The sequence below is a fragment of the Dendrobates tinctorius genome, unplaced genomic scaffold (assembly GCF_039654945.1).
Source record: "Dendrobates tinctorius isolate UK_male_01 unplaced genomic scaffold, ASM3965494v1 ptg000311l, whole genome shotgun sequence".
NCBI classification, from domain to species: domain Eukaryota; kingdom Metazoa; phylum Chordata; class Amphibia; order Anura; family Dendrobatidae; genus Dendrobates; species Dendrobates tinctorius.
This window is the reverse complement of record NW_027361978.1, coordinates 1,568,006-1,588,132: the sequence shown is the minus strand read 5'-3', so window position 1 is coordinate 1,588,132 and position 20,127 is coordinate 1,568,006. Positions and strand designations below refer to the sequence as shown.

At 51.8% G+C, this 20,127-nt stretch overlaps 2 protein-coding genes across 3 annotated transcripts in view; one reads left to right on the top strand and one right to left on the bottom strand.

Annotated features, from left to right (window-relative positions):
- Nucleotides 1-20,127, top strand: part of WNT3A (Wnt family member 3A) — a 204,450-nt gene that overhangs the window by 78,409 nt on the left and 105,914 nt on the right. The window lies entirely within an intron of this gene.
- LOC141073668 (uncharacterized) lies at nucleotides 12,257-13,489 on the bottom strand. The gene is given in 3 exon segments (XM_073561016.1): nucleotides 12,257-12,868; nucleotides 12,970-13,343; nucleotides 13,465-13,489. Coding segments are annotated over 3 exon segments (1,011 nt in total).

Below are 20,127 nucleotides of genomic sequence, written 5' to 3'. Positions count from 1 at the left end.
GGGCACTGAGTCTATACCGGCTCAGGATCTTGCGGTCTCTGAGGTCTGGGAGTTTCTCCAGGTATGGGGCCAGTCTGTAGTCTCTTTGTAGACTCCGGTACATGGTCAGTTTCTGTGAGCTGATGATGTCGTTCTTCCAGTCACGTACCTCTCCTGGCCTTCGTCTACCATCTTCCTGATTCCGGCTTTTGTCAGGTTGTTGTGATTGGTGTTTTGGTCAGGTTGGGTTTGGGTGAGCTGTTCCGAGGGTCCTGGTTTTTCTGTTTCACCTACATGTGTCAGGGCTTTATGGTGATGGGAGCTTGGATTGCTCCTACGTAGGTGAGCCCGGAATGACAGTGCCCTCTTTTGAACCGTTAGGTGTAGAGGAAATCTGCCCAGCTCGGCGCGGCAAGCACTATTAGAGGTGCTCCAGTGGACTTGGAGAAGGTGCTTGCAGAATTCCAGGTGGAATATTTCTGTTGGGCTTGAATCCCACCTTGACCAGTCTGGGTATGTGTGAGGACCCCAGACTTCGCTGCCATACATGAGGATTGGGGCAATGATAGAGTCGAAGATTTTTAACCAGACCCTCACTGGTGGCTTCAGATGGTAGAGTTTCCTTCGGATGGCATAGAAGGTTTTGCATACCTTGTCCTTCAGGGTCTCTATGGCTTGTTTTTGAAGCTCCCTGACCAGTGAATCTCTAGGCCCAGGTAGGTATATTTGTCCGTTCCTGTAAGGGCGCAGTTGTTGATGATAAATGAAGGGTGCTGGTCTGATTTTCTCTTTTTCTTCTGGAACACCATGATGTTGGTTTTCTTTAGGTTGACCGGTAGAGCCCAGGTGGAGCTGAATTTCTCTAAGATTTTCTGGTTGTATTGGAGGCCTTTCTCTGTTGGTGACAGAAGCAGCAGGTCATCTGCATACGGCAGGAATTTCACCTGCGCATCGTGGAGGGTGAGACCTGGTGCTGTGGAAGATTCGAGAGCGGTAGCCAGCTTGTTGATCTAAATGTTGAACAGCGTTGGGCTTAGGCTGCAGCCTTGTCTGACTCCCCGGCTCTGCTGGAAATAAGCCGTTCTTCTGCCGTTCACACTCACACTGCAGAGGTTCTCGGTGTAGGAGCTTTTGATAACATCGTAGGTCTTTCCTCCTATTCCGATCTCCAGCAGTTTCAGGAATAAGCCTGGGTGCCACACCGAATCAAAGGCCTTTTTAAAGTCCACAAAACAGGCGTATATCTTCCCGTTCTTTGTATTGTGGACATGTCTCTGAATGAGGCTGTGCAGGGTGTAGATGTGGTCAGTGGTGCGGTGGTTTGGCATGAACCCTGCTTGGCTCTTGCTGAGGACGTTGTGCTCGGTGAGGAAACTGAGGATCCTCTTGTTCAGGATGCTGTTGAACAGTTTTCCCAGGTTGCTGCTGACACATATTCCTCTGTAGTTGGCAGGGTCATACCTGTCCCCAATCTTGTGGATGGGTGTGATGAGGCCTTGGTTCCAGGTACGAGGGAAGTAGCCAGCACTTAGCACAATATTGAAGAGTTTAACCACTGCGGCCTGTATTTCTGGTGGGCTGTACTTTAGCATTTCTGGTGGGATTCCATCCAGGCCACCGGCTTTTCTACATCTTATGGAAGAGATTCTATCTGCTACTTCCTGCAGTGTGATTGGTGTATCCACGGGGTTTTGGAAATTTTTTACTTTTTCCTCCATTGCTTTTAGCTTTGCCATTATGCTTTCCTGTTCTTGGCTTAGTTCTTCCTTTGGGATGTCTTTATAGAGGTCTCTGAAGTACTGGAGCCAGATGTTGCCATTTTGGATATGGGTGTTGTTTTTCTTGTCTTTTGTGCCCATGTGGTTCCATAGTTCCCAGAAGGCGTTGTCTTGGAGGGCATCTTGGAGTTGGTTAAGTTTGGTGGAGATGTAACTCTGCTTCTTCCTCCTGAGGATGGTTTTGTACTGCCTTTGTATGGTTTCATAGGCTTCCCTCAGACCCGGGTTGTTGGGGTCTCTGTGTTTCTTGTTTGAGGCTGTTCTCAGGGTCTTCCGTACGGCTTTACATTCTCTGTCAAACCATCCGTTGATCTGTTTTTCTTTTGGTCTCTTGTAGTTGACTTTTTTAAGGTCGGACAGTCTGGCCATTGCATAGAATATATTCTTGAGGTCTTTTGCAGCTTGACTCACTCCCTTTGGGTTAGGCTGGTATTCGTAGTTGTAGAAGTGGTGGAGCATCCGCTGTATTTCAGGTCTGCTGGGAGCCTCTTTATACTTTAATGCCGACATTTTGTGCCATTTGTAGGATGGAGGCTGGGTGAAGAGGCCGCTCTGCTGAGGCTTTTGATTGGATGGTTTCTCTGTAGATTTCAGGTACAGAAGAAGTTGGCTGTGGTCTGACAGGTGCGTTTGTGGGGAGACTATAAAGGCGCTGATATTTGCCAGGTTCATATCTGTAATGGCATAATCTACTACACTCCTCCCTACATGGGAGTTTAGTGTGCACCTCCCTAAGGAGTCTCCTTTGGTTCGTCCATTAAGAATATGAAGTCCTAAACTTCTGCATACGTTCAGGAGCTTTTTACCACTTTTGTTGACTGTACTGTCATAGCTGTTTCTCTCTGTGACTACTGAATCTTGGCCGTCATCCTTTGCTCCAAATATGTAGATGTTCCCGTCCGTGGTCAGGAAGTCGTTTTCTCTCCCTGTTCTTGCATTGAGGTCTCCAAAGATCAGAACTTTGCCCAGGCCCTGATAGTGGGTGGCTTCTCTTTGTAAGATCTCAAAGCAGTCTGGATTGAAGTAGGGTGTCTCTGGTGGTGGTATATAGGTGGCGCAGAGATAGACATCAGACTGAGAGGTGAGGATGGAGCTGCTGATCCTGATCCATATGTGGCTGCCTCCTCTCTTCACCGGTTTGATGTACTGGTGGAGCTCTTCTTTATACCAGATCAGTGTTCCTCCTGAGCTCCGGCCCTGTTTGATGTTTTTATTTTTCAGGGCAGGGACAGAGATTTCCCTGTATCCGATGGGCACCAGAGATTCGTCTTCAGCTCTGGTCCATGTTTCCAGGAGGATCTGAATGTCTATATTTCTCAGTCTTTGTATAAAGTCAGGCTCATTTGTTTTACATCCAAAGGCCGAGGTGTTGAGACCCTGAATATTCCAGCTGCTGATTGTAAGTGAAGTCATTTTTCTAAATATCTTGGGTGTATATACCTTGTAATGAGTATGGCTGTATAATATGTTGTAGATAAGCAGGAGTCTCCACGACCGGACTCGTGCGGGTAAGGGGCCCGCTCATACCAGAGCATACTTCAGCTGGGTGTGCGTCCTTGATTGCACATTCAGCTGAAGTGTATTACGCCGCAGAGACCCACCGGGTCTGTGCGCTGCAATACACACTGCCTATCAATCAGAGGCCAGCAGCTGACATCGGCATGCACATGACTGTGGGCACATGACAGTGACATAATGCACTTCCATCACTTGCACGCTTTGGTGAGCTGCCGGCTTCAGAAGAGGAATGCCGCACGGTGAGGGAGCAAAGGGAAGGTGCGTAGAATCATTTAAGCTTCTTCTATGCATTTATGAACAGCGTCAGAATGGGGACATATATATATATTAGGGAGATACAGCTCTGGCAAAAATTAAGAGACCACCACATCACATCCCTGTCATGGGCAGCCCAATCTCCAGACCTGAACCCCATTGAAAACCTCTGGAATGTAATCAAAAGGAAGATGGAGAGTCACAAGCTATTACACAAAGAAGAACTGCTTACATGTGTGTACCAGGAGCGGCATAAGGTCACCCAGAAGCCGTGTGAGAGACTGGTGGAAAGCAGCCGAGACGCGGGAAAGCTGGGAGTAACAATCATGGGGATCCCACAGAATATTGATTTCTGAACTCTTCCTGAGGTAAAACATTAGTATTGTTGTTTCTAAATGATTATGAACTTGTTTTCTTTGCATTGTTTGAGGTCTGAAAGCATTGGGGTTTATTTAATTTTGACCATTGTATCTTGTCAGAAAAAAAATGCAAAATTTAATTCTTGGAAATTCGGAGACATGTTGTCAGAAGTTTATAGAATAAAAGAGAAATTTACATTTTACTCAAAAATATAAAGAGAAAAATCAGACAAATTGAACATTTGCAAGTGGTCTCTTAATTTTTGCCAGAGCTGTATACAGTTGTGGCCAAAAGTATTGACACCCCTGCAATTCTGTCAGATAATACTCAGTTTCTTCCTGAAAATGATTGCAAACACAAATTCTTTGGTATTATTATCTTCATTTAATTTGTCTTAAATGAAAAAACACAAAAGAGAATGAAGCAAAAAGCAAAACATTGATCATTTCACACAAAACTCCAAAAATGGGCCAGACAAAAGTATTGGCACCCTCAGCCTAATACTTGGTTGCACAACCTTTAGCCAAAATAACTGCGACCAACCGCTTCCGGTAACCATCAATGAGTTTCTTACAATGATCTGCTGGAATTTTAGACCATTCTTCTTTGGCAAACTGCTCCAGGTCCCCGATATTAGAAGGGTGCCTTCTCCAAACTGCCATTTTTATATCTCTCCACAGGTGTTCTATGGGATTCAGGTCTGGACTCATTGCTGGCCACCTTAGAAGTCTCCAGTGCTTTCTCTCAAACCATTTTCTAGTGCTTTTTGAAGTGTGTTTTGGGTCATTGTCCTGCTGGAAGACCCATGACCTCTGAGGGAGACCCAGCTTTCTCACACTGGGCCCTACATTATGCTGCAAAATTTGTTGGTAGTCTTCAGACTTCATAATGCCATGCACACGGTCAAGCAGTCCAGTGCCAGAGGCAGCAAAGCAACCCCAAAACATCAGGGAACCTCCGCCATGTTTGACTGTAGGGACCGTGTTCTTTTCTTTGAATGCCTCTTTTTCTCCTGTAAACTCTATGTTGATGCCTTTGCCCTAAAAGCTCTACTTTTGTCTCATCTGACCAAAACGTTTTAGGCTTTTTCAGGTAAGTTTTGGCAAACTCCAGCCTGGCTTTTTTATGTCTTGGGGTAAGAAGTGGGGTCTTCCTGGGTCTCCTACCATACAGTCCCTTTTCATTCAAACGCCGACGGATAGTACGGGTTGACACCGTTGTACCCTCGGACTGCAGGGCAGCTTGAACTTGTTTGGATGTTAGTCGAGGTTCTTTATCCAACATCCGCACAATCTTGCGTTGAAATCTCTTGTCAATTTTTCTTTTCCGTCCACATCTAGGGAGGTTAGCCACAGTGCCATGGGCTTTACACTTCTTGATGACACTGCGCACGGTAGACACAGGAACATTCAGGTCTTTGGATATGGACTTGTAGCCTTGAGATTGCTCATGCTTCCTCACAATTTGGTTTCTCAAGTCCTCAGACAGTTCTTTGGTCTTCTTTCTTTTCTCCATGCTCAATGTGGTGCACACAAGGACACAGGACAGAGGTTGAGTCAACTTTACTCCATGTCACCTGGCTGCAAGTGTGATTTAGTTATTGCCAACACCTGTTAGGTGCCACAGGTAAGTTACAGGTGCTGGTAATTACACAAATTAGAGAAGCATCACATGATTTTTCGAACAGTGCCAATACTTTTGTCCACCCTCATTTCTATGTTTGGTGTGGAATTATATCCAATTTGGCTTTAGGACAATTCTTTTTGTGTTTTTTCATTTAAGACGAATTAAATGAAGATAATAATAACAAAGAATTTGTGATTGCAATCATTTTCAGGAAGAAACTGAGTATTATCTGACAGAATTGCAGGGGTGTCAATACTTTTGGCCACAACTGTATATGGCGCTATAATAATAAATAATAATAATAGTGTCTGTGTGACATATGATGAGGTGCGGCCTACGTCTGAGGTGTGTGTGCAGTGCGGGCTGGGACACCTGACACCTTCCTCCAGACGTCTTGTGTGGGTAATTTGTAGCAGTGTTAATAATCCATTGTTCGGCGCTGAGGCGGAGAGTGACACCAGCTAAATGTTTCCCTGTTAATCTGCCTGCACTGTCATCAGGAGAGTCTGCGCCTCGCAGGGCCGTGACGATGATGACGGAGTCCTCACTGGTGAGATTGTCTCTCAGCTCACACAGGACAGGTCAGATGTTTCTGGTGGCCGCAACATTTGATGACAGGTTATTAAATATCAACATTATTTTGCAAATCAGCTGTAGTGTGGACTGAAGAAAAAGTGCTGGAGACAGTATGAAGGTCAGTGCTGGAGACCGCACCATGGTAGATGCTGGGGTCGGTACAAAGGTCAATGACCAGGCCACTACCAGGATCACTGCTGGAGTCAGTATGAAGGTCTGCACTGAAGACTGCACCATGCTGAATGTTGGGGTCAGTGCTGGGGTTGGTGCCTAGCATGTTCAGGTCAATGTCATGGATAAGTTCTGGGGTGATTGCTGGTGTGAGTGTCAGTGCGGGGGTGAGTTTCAGTTCTATAGTGAGTGCTTCGGTCAGTGTCTGTGCAGGGCTGAGTGCTGGGGTCAGTGTCAGTGTGGGGGGTCAGTGTCACCACTGGGGTCAGTGCTGAGATCAGTGTCAATGCAAGGGTCAGTGTCAGTGTGGGGATGATTGCTGGGGTCAATGTCAATGCAGGGGAGATTGCTGGAGTCATTGTTAGTGCGAGGGAGATTGCTGGGGTCAGTGTCAGTGCGGGGATGATTGCTGGGGTCAATGTCAATGCAGGGGAGATTGCTGGGGTCAGTGTCAGTGCGGGGATGATTGTTGGGATCAGTGACAATGCTGGGATCAGTGTCAGTGCAGAGATAATTGCTGGGGTCAGTATCAGTGCATTGATGAGTGCTTGGGTCAGTGGCAGAGTGCTGTTGGAGTCAGGGTCACTTCTCAGCTTGCCAAGGTCAGAGCTAGGGTCAATGCTAGGGTCAGTGGCAGGGTGGGGGTGGTTGCTGGAGTCAATGTCAGTGTGGGGGTAAGTGCTTGGGTCAGTGTCAGTGCAGGGATGATTGCTGGGGTCAGTGTCAGTGCTGGGGTGATTGCTGGGGTCAGTGTCAGTGCTGGGGTGATTGCTGGGGTCATTGTCAGTGCTGGGGTCAGTGTCAGTGCGGGGGTGAATGCTGGAGTCAATGTCAATGCTGGGATGAGTGATTGGGTCAGTAGCAGAGTACTGTTGGAGTCAGAGTCAATTCTGAGCATGCCAAGGTAAAAGCCAGGATCATTGCTAGGGTCAGTGGCAGTGTGATTACTGGGGTCAATGTCAATGCAGGGGTGATTGCTGGAGTCATTGTCAGTGCGGGGGAGATTGCTGGGGTCAGTGTCAGTGCAGGGGTGATTGCTGGAGTCATTGTCAGTGCGGGGGAGATTGCTGGGGTCAGTGTCAGTGTGGGGGTGATTGCTGGGGTCAGTGTCAGTGCGGGGATGATTGCTGGGGTCAGTGTCAGTGCTGGGGTCAGTGTCAGTGTGAGGATGATTGCTGGGGTCAGTGTCAGTGTTGGGGTCAATGTCAGTGTGGGGATGATTGCTGGGGTCAGTGTCAGTGATGGGGTCAGTGTCAGTGCGAGGGTGATTGCTGGGGTCAGTGTCAGTGCTGGGGTCAGTGTGGGGATGATTGCTGGGGTCAGTGTCAGTGCGAGGGTGATTACTGGGGTCAGTGTCACTGCTGGGGTCAGTGTCAGTGTGAGGATGATTGCTGGGGTCAGTGTCAGTGCAGGGGTGATTGCTGGGGTCAGTGTCAGTGCAGGGGTGATTGCTGGGGTCATTGTCAGTGATGGGGTCAGTGTCAGTGTGGGGGTGATTGCTGGGATCAGTGTCAGTGTGAGGGTGATTGCTGGGGTCAGTGTCAGTGCTGGGGTGATTGTCAGTGATGGGGTCAGTGTCAATGATGGGGTCAGGGTCAGTGCTTGGGTATTTGCTGGGGTCAGTGTCAGTGCTAGGGTGATTGCTGGGGTCATTGTCAGTGATGGGGTCCGTGTCAGTGCGGGGATGATTGCTGGGGTCCGTGTCAGTGCGGGGATGATTGCTGGGGTCAGTGTCAGTGCGGGGGTGATTGCAGGGGTCAGTGTTAGTGCTGAGGTGATTGCTGGGGTCAGTGTCAGTGTGGGGATGATTGCTAGGGTCAGTGTCAGTACTGGGGTCAGTGTCAGTGCGGGGGTGATTCTTGGGGTCAGTGTCAGTGCTGGGGTGATTGCTGGGGTCAGTGTCAGTGCTGGGGTCAGTGTCAGTGCAGGGGTAATTCTTGGGGTCAGTGTCAGTGCTGGGGTGATTGCTGGGGTCAATGCTGGGGTGATTGGGGTCAGTGTCAGTGCGGGGATGATTCCTGGAGTGATTGTCAGTGCAGGGATGATTGCTGGGGTCAGTGTCAGTGCGGGGATGATTGCTGGCGTCAGTCCTGGGGTGATTGGGGTCAGTGTCAGTGCTAGGGTGATTGCTGGGGTCATTGTCAGTGATGGGGTCCGTGTCAGTGCGGGGATGATTGCTGGGGTCCGTGTCAGTGCGGGGATGATTGCTGGGGTCCGTGTCAGTGCGGGGATGATTGCTGGGGTCAGTGTCAGTGCGGGGATGATTGCAGGGGTCAGTGTCAGTGCTGAAGTGATTGCTGGGGTCAGTGTCAGTGCGGGGATGATTGTTGGGGTCAGTGTCAGTGCGGGGATGATTGCAGGGGTCAGTGTCAGTGCTGGGGTCAGTGCTGGAGTGATTGGGGTCAGTGTCAGTGCGGGGGTGATTCCTGGGGTGATTGTCAGTGTGGGGGTGATTGCTGGGGTCAGTGTCAGTGCTGAGGTGATTGCTGGGGTCAGTGCTGGAGTGATTGGGGTCAGTGTCAGTGCGGGGGTGATTCTTGGGGTCAGTGTCAGTGCTGGGGTGATTGCTGGGGTCAGTGTCAGTGCTGGGGTCAGTGTCAGTGCAGGGGTGATTCTTGGGGTCAGTGTCAGTGCTGGGGTGATTGCTGGGGTCAGTGCTGGGGTGATTGGGGTCAGTGTCAGTGCGGGGATGATTCCTGGAGTGATTGTCAGTGCAGGGATGATTGCTGGGGTCAGTGTCAGTGCGGGGATGATTGCTGGCGTCAGTCCTGGGGTGATTGGGGTCAGTGTCAGTGCTAGGGTGATTGCTGGGGTCATTGTCAGTGATGGGGTCCGTGTCAGTGCGGGGATGATTGCTGGGGTCCGTGTCAGTGCGAGGATGATTGCTGGGGTCAGTGTCAGTGCTGGGGTCAGTGTGGGGATGATTGCTGGGGTCAGTGTCAGTGCGAGGGTGATTACTGGGGTCAGTGTCACTGCTGGGGTCAGTGTCAGTGTGAGGATGATTGCTGGGGTCAGTGTCAGTGCAGGGGTGATTGCTGGGGTCAGTGTCAGTGCAGGGGTGATTGCTGGGGTCATTGTCAGTGATGGGGTCAGTGTCAGTGTGGGGGTGATTGCTGGGATCAGTGTCAGTGTGAGGGTGATTGCTGGGGTCAGTGTCAGTGCTGGGGTGATTGTCAGTGATGGGGTCAGTGTCAATGATGGGGTCAGGGTCAGTGCTTGGGTATTTGCTGGGGTCAGTGTCAGTGCTAGGGTGATTGCTGGGGTCATTGTCAGTGATGGGGTCCGTGTCAGTGCGGGGATGATTGCTGGGGTCCGTGTCAGTGCGGGGATGATTGCTGGGGTCAGTGTCAGTGCGGGGGTGATTGCAGGGGTCAGTGTTAGTGCTGAGGTGATTGCTGGGGTCAGTGTCAGTGTGGGGATGATTGCTAGGGTCAGTGTCAGTACTGGGGTCAGTGTCAGTGCGGGGGTGATTCTTGGGGTCAGTGTCAGTGCTGGGGTGATTGCTGGGGTCAGTGTCAGTGCTGGGGTCAGTGTCAGTGCAGGGGTAATTCTTGGGGTCAGTGTCAGTGCTGGGGTGATTGCTGGGGTCAATGCTGGGGTGATTGGGGTCAGTGTCAGTGCGGGGATGATTCCTGGAGTGATTGTCAGTGCAGGGATGATTGCTGGGGTCAGTGTCAGTGCGGGGATGATTGCTGGCGTCAGTCCTGGGGTGATTGGGGTCAGTGTCAGTGCTAGGGTGATTGCTGGGGTCATTGTCAGTGATGGGGTCCGTGTCAGTGCGGGGATGATTGCTGGGGTCCGTGTCAGTGCGGGGATGATTGCTGGGGTCCGTGTCAGTGCGGGGATGATTGCTGGGGTCAGTGTCAGTGCGGGGATGATTGCAGGGGTCAGTGTCAGTGCTGAAGTGATTGCTGGGGTCAGTGTCAGTGCGGGGATGATTGTTGGGGTCAGTGTCAGTGCGGGGATGATTGCAGGGGTCAGTGTCAGTGCTGAGGTGATTGCTGGGGTCAGTGCTGGAGTGATTGGGGTCAGTGTCAGTGCGGGGGTGATTCCTGGGGTGATTGTCAGTGTGGGGGTGATTGCTGGGGTCAGTGTCAGTGCTGAGGTGATTGCTGGGGTCAGTGCTGGAGTGATTGGGGTCAGTGTCAGTGCGGGGGTGATTCTTGGGGTCAGTGTCAGTGCTGGGGTGATTGCTGGGGTCAGTGTCAGTGCTGGGGTCAGTGTCAGTGCAGGGGTGATTCTTGGGGTCAGTGTCAGTGCTGGGGTGATTGCTGGGGTCAGTGCTGGGGTGATTGGGGTCAGTGTCAGTGCGGGGATGATTCCTGGAGTGATTGTCAGTGCAGGGATGATTGCTGGGGTCAGTGTCAGTGCGGGGATGATTGCTGGCGTCAGTCCTGGGGTGATTGGGGTCAGTGTCAGTGCTAGGGTGATTGCTGGGGTCATTGTCAGTGATGGGGTCCGTGTCAGTGCGGGGATGATTGCTGGGGTCCGTGTCAGTGCGAGGATGATTGCTGGGGTCAGTGTTAGTGCGGGGGTGATTGCAGGGGTCAGTGTCAGTGCTGAGGTGATTGCTGGGGTCAGTGTCAGTGTGGGGATGATTGCTAGGGTCAGTGTCAGTGCTGGGGTCAGTGTCAGTGCGGGGGTGATTCTTGGGGGTCAGTGTCAGTGCTGGGGTGATTGCTGGGGTCAGTGTCAGTGCTGGCGTGATTGGGGTCAGTGTCAGTGCGGGGATGATTCCTAGAGTGATTGTCAGTGCGGGGATGATTGCTGGGGTCAGTGTCAATGCGGAGATGATTGCTGGGGTCAGTCCTGGGGTGATTGGGGTCAGTGTCAGTGCAGGGGTGATTGCTGGACTCATTTTCAGTGATGGGGTCAGTGTCAGAGATGGGAAATTAAAAATTTCAAAAACTGACCGTCACATCCAAGCATAAGCATTGTGTGAACAGGTGCTTAACCTAGAGTCACCAACTCGTATACATTCAAGCAAAAAAGGAAGTACACTGTAGCGCCATAACATGCAAAAATGAAAAATGAATAATGAATTGCATTACTGCATTAGAAGTATGAAAAATTGAGAAAGTTTAGCTCATAAAATGGCCAAGTTATGAGTAACTGGAAGCCACGGTAAGGCATTTCTCGTTTTCCAGGTCCCTATTCTATGCCAATCCTCACTAAGACTGTGTGCTTCCTTTTTTGCTTGAATGTATACGAGTTGGTGACTCTAGTTTAAGCACCTGTTCACACTATGCTTATGCTTGGATGTGACGGTCAGTTTTTGAAATTTGTATTCATTTACCTTCTGACTGAGCACTCCACCTGTTAGCTGCAGGCGTTTTTAATCAAACCAGGGCCATTTCCCCTCCACAGAGATATAGACTTCAGTCCTAACAGAGGATGTTTCATAGGCTCCCATTCAGATGGAGACTACAGTCTTAGTGAGGATTGGCATAGAATAGGGACCTGGAAAACGAGAAACGCCTTAATGTGGCTTCCAGGTGCACATAACTTGGCCATTTTATGCGCTAAACTTTCTCAATTTTTCATACTTCTAATGCAGTAATGCAACTCATTATTCATTTTTCATGTTTGCATGGTTTGGCGCTACAGTGTGCTTCCTTTTTTGCTTGAGTGTCAGAGATGGGGTCAGTGTCAGTGCTGGTGTGATTGCTGGGGTCAGTGTCAGTGCTGGGGTGATTGCTGGGGTCAGTGTCAGTGTAGGGTGATTGCTGGGGTCAGTGTCAGTGCTGGGGTGATTGCTGGGGTCAGTGTCAGTGTGGGGTGATAGCTGGGGTGATTGTCAGTGCTGAGGTGATTGTCACTGATGGGGGTCAGTGTCAGTGCTGGGGTGATTGTCACTGATGGGGGTCAGTGTCAGTGCTGGGGTGATTGCTGGGGTGTCAGTGCTGGGGTCAGTGTCAGTGAGGGGGTGATTGCTGGGGTCAGTGTCAGTGCTGGGGTGATTGCTGGGGTCAGTGTCAGTGCTGGGGTCAGTGTCAGTGTGGGGTGATTGCTGGGGTCAGTGTCAGTGCTGGGGTGATTGCTGGGGTCTGTGTCAGTGTGAGGGTGATTGCTGAGGTGATTGTCACCGATGGGGTCAGTGTCAGTGCTGGGGTGATTGCTGGGGTCAGTGTCAGTGCTGGGGTCAGTGTCAGTGCTGGAGTGATTGTAAGTGATGAGGTCAGTGTCAGTGCTGGGGTGATTGCTGGGGTCAGTGTCAGTGCTGGGGTCAGTGTCAGTGCTGGGGTCAGTGTCAGTGCTGGGGTGATTGCTGGGGTCAGTGTCAGTGCTGGGGTCAGTGTCAGTGCTGGGGTGATTGCTGGGGTCAGTGTCAGTGCTGGGGTGATTGCTGGGGTCAGTGTCAGTGCTGGGGTCAGTGTCAGTGCTGGGGTGATTGCTGGGGTCAGTGTCAGTGCTGGGGTCAGTGTCAGTGCTGGGGTGATTGCTGGGGTCAGTGTCAGTGCTGGGGTGATTGTCACTGATGGGGGTCAGTGTCAGTGCTGGGGTGATTGCTGGGGTGTCAGTGCTGGGGTCAGTGTCAGTGAGGGGGTGATTGCTGGGGTCAGTGTCAGTGCTGGGGTGATTGCTGGGGTCAGTGTCAGTGCTGGGGTCAGTGTCAGTGTGGGGTGATTGCTGGGGTCAGTGTCAGTGCTGGGGTGATTGCTGGGGTCTGTGTCAGTGTGAGGGTGATTGCTGAGGTGATTGTCACCGATGGGGTCAGTGTCAGTGCTGGGGTGATTGCTGGGGTCAGTGTCAGTGCTGGGGTCAGTGTCAGTGCTGGAGTGATTGTAAGTGATGAGGTCAGTGTCAGTGCTGGGGTGATTGCTGGGGTCAGTGTCAGTGCTGGGGTCAGTGTCAGTGCTGGGGTCAGTGTCAGTGCTGGGGTGATTGCTGGGGTCAGTGTCAGTGCTGGGGTCAGTGTCAGTGCTGGGGTGATTGCTGGGGTCAGTGTCAGTGCTGGGGTGATTGCTGGGGTCAGTGTCAGTGCTGGGGTCAGTGTCAGTGCTGGGGTGATTGCTGGGGTCAGTGTCAGTGCTGGGGTGATTGTCAGTGATGGGGTCAGTGTCAGTGCTGGGGTGATTGCTGGGGTCAGTGTCAGAGTGCTGTTGGAGTCAGCGTCATCAGGCCTATGCCAGGGTCACTGCTGGGGTGAGTGTGCGCCATTGTGCCATAATACACAGGCTTGTGACTGTCACCTCCTTACTTTGCCCTATTTCTTGTCGCGCCATTTTCCAGCTGATTTCTTGGTGAGGGGGCCGCCCCGGGGTCTCATCAGACAGTGGCAATAAATCCTCTCATTTTACAGCAAGTATGGTGAGAAGTGTTCTTGCTTATGGATCCTGGCCCTTCCCGGACCCCTCCACCAGACTTCTGAGACATTGGGGGTCCTCAGGGATGAAGACATGGCCAGTGGTCCCCACGTGTTCAGTGTTTTGGGGACCCCTGATCTGCAGATGGTTAGTGCCAGGAGGGCATGCTGAGAGTGGTAGTCCCAGCAGACTTGGGCTCCCACCTGACGGGATCAGGTTTGTTTTTCAGCGCCCCCTCTCGTGCCCTAATTTAACCCTCATTGTTGTGTTTCCAGTTCTGTGCAGCGAGAAGGAACATTGTGTGCAAGTAGTGACTTGTAGATTGCAGCAGACGAGCAAATCCTGGAGAAGGGCCGCCATGGAGAGCGGAGGGCACATGGACATCACCCCGGTCACTGCCCAGGCCACAGCAGCGCGCTCCTCTCCTGGCATGCTGCACTTCCTCGTGACTATCTGTCAAGCTGAAATACTCTGTGCTGCACTGCTGCTTATCTTGTGGCGCACATTCTTCCTGATGCGTAGTGGTGATGGCTGTGCTCTCAGGGAGGCTGTATACTCTGGCTGTACACAGGGTCTGACATAACGTGTCCAGGGATCACCCATGATATGATTGCTGTCTCCTCCCCAGTGACAGAGCTCCTCCTGTGCACCGACTTGTGTGAGCGCCAATTTCCAGTGTGTCATGGCTTGCACAAAGTCGAGCCATAAGCCAGAGAAACACTGTGATTGACGGCTGGGTCTGTGCGCAGAACTGGGTACATGAGCAGCCTCCTCTGGACCCCGCTCCAGACCACACTGACAAGTGGCGACCCTAAGGGCCCATTCACATGGGCCGTTCTCAGCCCTTAAGTGCTGCGTGGCTACATACAAGCCGTTCACTGACGCAAACTGGCAATGGAGTGATCACGTATGATGAGCGAGTACACTCGTTACTCTGGTGATCTCCGAGTATTTTGGCGTGCTCGGAGATTTAGTTTCTGTCTCCTCAGCTGCATGATTTGTGGCTGCTAGACAGCCTGAATACATGTGTGGAATGCCTGTTTGTTAGGGAATCCCCACATGTATTCAGGCTGTCCAGCAGCCACAAATCATGCAGCTGAGGCAAAACTAATTCTCCGAGCACGCCAAAATACTCGGAGGACACTCGAGCAACGAGCATACTCGCTCATCACTAGACTCAAGGGTTCTGTCTTCATGCGGCATCTTTGCAGTGTATGATGACATCACACCTCCGGTGATCACACGCTCTGTGCTGTGTATGATGACATCACACCTCCGGTGATCACACGCTCTGTGCTGTGTATGATGACATCACACCTCCGGTGATCACACGCTCTGTGCTGTGTATGATGACATTACACCTCCGGTGATCACACGCTCTGTGCTGTGTATGATGACATCACACCTCCGGTGATCACACGCTCTGTGCTGTGTATGATGACATCACACCTCCGGTGATCACACGCTCTGTGCTGTGTATGATGACATCACACCTCCGGTGATCACACGCTCTGTGCTGTGTATGATGACATCACACCTCCGGTGATCACACGCTCTGTGCTGTGTATGATGACATCACACCTCCGGTGATCACACGCTCTGTGCTGTGTATGATGACATCACACCTCCGGTGATCACACGCTCTGTGCTGTGTATGATGACATCACACCTCCGGTGATCACACGCTCTGTGCTGTGTATAATGACATCACACCTCCGGTGATCACACGCTCTGTGCTGTGTATGATGACATTACACCTCCGGTGATCACACGCTCTGTGCTGTGTATGATGATATCACACCTCCGGTGATCACACGCTCTGTGCTGTGTATGATGACATCACACCTCCGGTGATCACACGCTCTGTGCTGTGTATGATGACATCACACCTCCGGTGATCACACGCTCTGTGCTGTGTATGATGACATCACACCTCCGGTGATCACACGCTCTGTGCTGTGTATGATGACATCACACCTCCGGTGATCACACGCTCTGTGCTGTGTATGATGACATCACACCTCCGGTGATCACACGCTCTGTGCTGTGTATGATGACATCACACCTCCGGTGATCACACGCTCTGTGCTGTGTATAATGACATCACACCTCCGGTGATCACACGCTCTGTGCTGTGTATAATGACATCACACCTCCGGTGATCACACGCTCTGTGCTGTGTATAATGACATCACACCTCCAGTGATCACACGCTCTGTGTTGTGTATAATGACATCACACCTCCAGTGATCACACGCTCTGTGCTGTGTATAATGACATCACACCTCCAGTGATCACACGCTCTGTGCTGTGTATAATGACATCACACCTCCAGTGATCACACGCTCTGTGCTGTGTATAATGACATCAAACCTCCAGTGATCACACGCTCTGTGCTGTGTATGATGACATCACACCTCCAGTGATCACATGCTCTGTGTTGTCTATAATGACATCACACCTCCAGTGATCACACACTCTGTGCTGTGTATGATGACATCACACCTCCGGTGATCACACGCTCTGTGCTGTGTATAATGACATCACACCTCCAGTGATCACACGCTCTGTGCTGTGTATAATGACATCACACCTCCAGTGATCACACGCTCTGTGCTGTGTATGATGACATCACACCTCCAGTAATCACACGCTCTGTGCTGTGTATGATGACATCACACCTCCAGTGATCACACGCTCTGTGCTGTGTATAATGACATCACACCTCCAGTGATCACACGCTCTGTGCTGTGTATGATGACATCACACCTCCGGTGATCACACGCTTTGTGCTGTGTATGATGACATCACACCTCCGGTGATCACACGCTCTGTGCTGTGTATGATGACATCACACCTCTGGTGATGACACGCGCTGTGCTGTGTATGATGACATCACACCTCCGGTGATGACACGCGCTGTGCTGTGTATGATGACATCACACCTCCGGTGATCACACGCTCTGTGCTGTGTATGATGACATCACACCTCCAGTGATCACACGCTCTGTGCTGTGTATGATGACATCACACCTCTGGTGATGACACGCGCTGTGCTGTGTATGATGACTTCACACCTCCGGTGATCACACGCTCTGTGCTGTGTATGATGACATCACACCTCCGGTGATCACACGCTCTGTGCTGTGTATGATGACATCACACCTCCAGTGATCACACACTCTGTGCTGTGTATGATGACATCACACCTCCAGTGATCACACACTCTGTGCTGTGTATAATGACATTACACCTCCAGTGATCACACGCTCTGTGCTGTGTATGATGACATCACACCTCCGGTGATCACACGCTCTGTGCTGTGTATGATGACATCACACCTCCGGTGATCACACGCTCTGTGCTGTGTATGATGACATCACACCTCCAGTGATCACACGCTCTGTGCTGTGTATGATGACATCACACCTCTGGTGATGACACGCGCTGTGCTGTGTATGATGACATCACACCTCCGGTGATCACACGCTCTGTGCTGTGTATGATGACATCACACCTCCGGTGATCACACGCTCTGTGCTGTGTATGATGACATCACACCTCCAGTAATCACACGCTCTGTGCTGTGTATGATGACATCACACCTCTGGTGATGACACGCGCTGTGCTGTGTATGATGACATCACACCTCCGGTGATCACACACTCTGTGCTGTGTATGATGACATCACACCTCCAGTGATCACACACTCTGTGCTGTGTATAATGACATCACACCTCCAGTGATCACACGCTCTGTGCTGTGTATGATGACATCACACATCCGGTGATCACACGCTCTGTGCTGTGTATGATGACATCACACCTCTGGTGATGACACGCGCTGTGCTGTGACAGATTACCTATACCTGGGCAGCCACACAGAGATGAGCAGTGGCTGCAGATGAGGAGCAGGGCCGGGCAGGCATTAATGGTGCCCGGTGTGGACATCTCTGGATGCCTTGTACATCAGAAAATGGGGTCTTGTCACCTGATGGCTCCAGACTGTGAATTACACATGTGGCCTCTGTGTCTCCGGCTCCCCTGTAGTTTATGGGAGTTGTGAATCTTTAGACAGAAAGCAAAACACCCAGACCTATTGTAGAGCTGTGTGATCATCTCTTACCCTTTAGGGCCTGTTCACACAGGTTTTTACACTGGTGTAGAAGCGGATTTTTCTACAAATCCACATAAAAAAATGCTACAAATGCTCTTTGAATAAAATTCCCATTAGTTTTCCTGTGAAATGTTAAAAATAACGTGAAAAAAATAATCACTGTGTGCATGAAGAAGCTATGTGGCTGGGTGCATGAAGGAGCTCTGTGGCTGGGTGCATGAAGGAGCTCTGTGACTGTGTGCATGAAGGAGCTCTGTGGCTGTGTGCGTGAAGGAGCTTTGTGGCTGGGTGCGTGAAGGAGCTTTGTGGCTGGGTGCATGAAGGAGCTCTGTGGCTGGGTGCGTGAAGGAGCTTTGTGGCTGGGTGCATGAAGGAGCTCTGTGGCTGGGTGCATGAAGGAGCTCTGTGGCTGTGTGCATGAAGGAGCTCTGTGGCTGGGTGCATGAAGGAGCTCTGTGGCTGGGTGCGTGAAGGAGCTCTGTGGCTGGGTGCGTGAAGGAGCTTTGTGGCTGGGTGCATGAAGGAGCTCTGTGGCTGGGTGCGTGAAGGAGCTTTGTGGCTGGGTGCATGAAGGAGCTCTGTGGCTGTGTGCATGAAGGAGCTCTGTGGCTGGGTGCATGAAGGAGCTCTGTGGCTGGGTGCGTGAAGGAGCTTTGTGGCTGGGTGCGTGAAGGAGCTTTGTGGCTGGGTGCATGAAGGAGCTTTGTGGCTGGGTGCATGAAGGAGCTTTGTGGCTGGGTGCATGAAGGAGCTTTGTGGCTGGGTGCATGAAGGAGCTTTGTGGCTGGGTGCATGAAGGAGCTCTGTGGCTGTGTGCATGAAGGAGCTCTGTGGCTGGGTGCATGAAGGAGCTTTGTGGCTGGGTGCATGAAGGAGCTTTGTGGCTGGGTGCATGAAGGAGCTTTGTGGCTGGGTGCGTGAAGGAGCTTTGTGGCTGGGTGCATGAAGGAGCTTTGTGGCTGGGTGCATGAAGGAGCTCTGTGGCCGGGTGCATGAAGGAGCTCTGTGGCTGTGTGCATGAAGGAGCTCTGTGGCTGGGTGCATGAAGGAGCTCTGTGGCTGGGTGCGTGAAGGAGCTCTGTGGCTGGGTGCATGAAGGAGCTCTGTGGCTGGGTGCATGAAGGAGCTTTGTGGCCGGATGCATGAAGGAGCTTTGTGGCTGGGAGCATGAAGGAGCTTTGTGGCCGGATGCATGAAGGAGCTTTGTGGCTGGGTGCAGGAAGGAGCTTTGTGGCTGGGTGCATGAAGGAGCTTTGTGGCCGGGTGCATGAAGGAGCTTTGTGGCTGGGTGCAGGAAGGAGCTTTGTGGCTGGGTGCGTGAAGGAGCTCTGTGGCTGGGTGCATGAAGGAGCTCTGTGGCTGGGTGCATGAAGGAGCTTTGTGGCCGGATGCATGAAGGAGCTTTGTGGCTGGGAGCATGAAGGAGCTTTGTGGCCGGATGCATGAAGGAGCTTTGTGGCTGGGTGCAGGAAGGAGCTTTGTGGCTGGGAGCATGAAGGAGCTTTGTGGCCGGATGCATGAAGGAGCTTTGTGGCTGGGTGCAGGAAGGAGCTTTGTGGCTGGGAGCATGAAGGAGCTTTGTGGCCGGATGCATGAAGGAGCTTTGTGGCTGGGAGCATGAAGGAGCTTTGTGGCTGGGTGCATGAAGGAGCTTTGTGGCCGGGTGCATGAAGCAGCTTTGTGGCTGGGTGCAGGAAGGAGCTTTGTGGCCGGGTGCATGAAGGAGCTTTGTGGCCGGGTGCATGAAGGAGCTTTGTGGCTGGGTGCAGGAAGGAGCTTTGTGGCTGGGTGCATGAAGGAGCTTTGTGGCCGGGTGCATGAAGGAGCTTTGTGGCTGGGTGCAGGAAGGAGCTTTGTGGCCAGGTGCATGAAGGAGCTTTGTGGCTGGGTGCATGAAGGAGCTTTGTGGCCGGGTACATGAAGGAGCTTTGTGGCCGGGTGCATGAAGGAGCTTTGTGGCTGGGTGCAGGAAGGAGCTCTGTGGCTGGGTGCATGAAGGAGCTTTGTGGCTGGGTGCATGAAGGAGCTTTGTGGCTGGGTGCATGAAGGAGCTTTGTGGCTGGGAGCATGAAGGAGCTTTGTGGCCGGGTGCATGAAGGAGCTTTGTGGCCGGGTGCATGAAGGAGCTTTGTGGCCGGGTGCATGAAGGAGCTTTGTGGCCGGGTGCATGAAGGAGCTTTGTGGCCGGGTGCATGAAGGAGCTTTGTGGCCGGGTGCAGGAAGGAGCTTTGTGGCTGGGTGCAGGAAGGAGCTTTGTGGCCGGGTGCATGAAGGAGCTTTGTGGCCGGGTGCATGAAGGAGCTTTGTGGCTGGGTGCAGGAAGGAGCTTTGTGGCCGGGTGCATGAAGGAGCTTTGTGGCTGGTTGCAGGAAGGAGCTTTGTGGCCGGGTGCATGAAGGAGCTTTGTGGCTGGGTGCATGAAGGAGCTTTGTGGCCGGGTG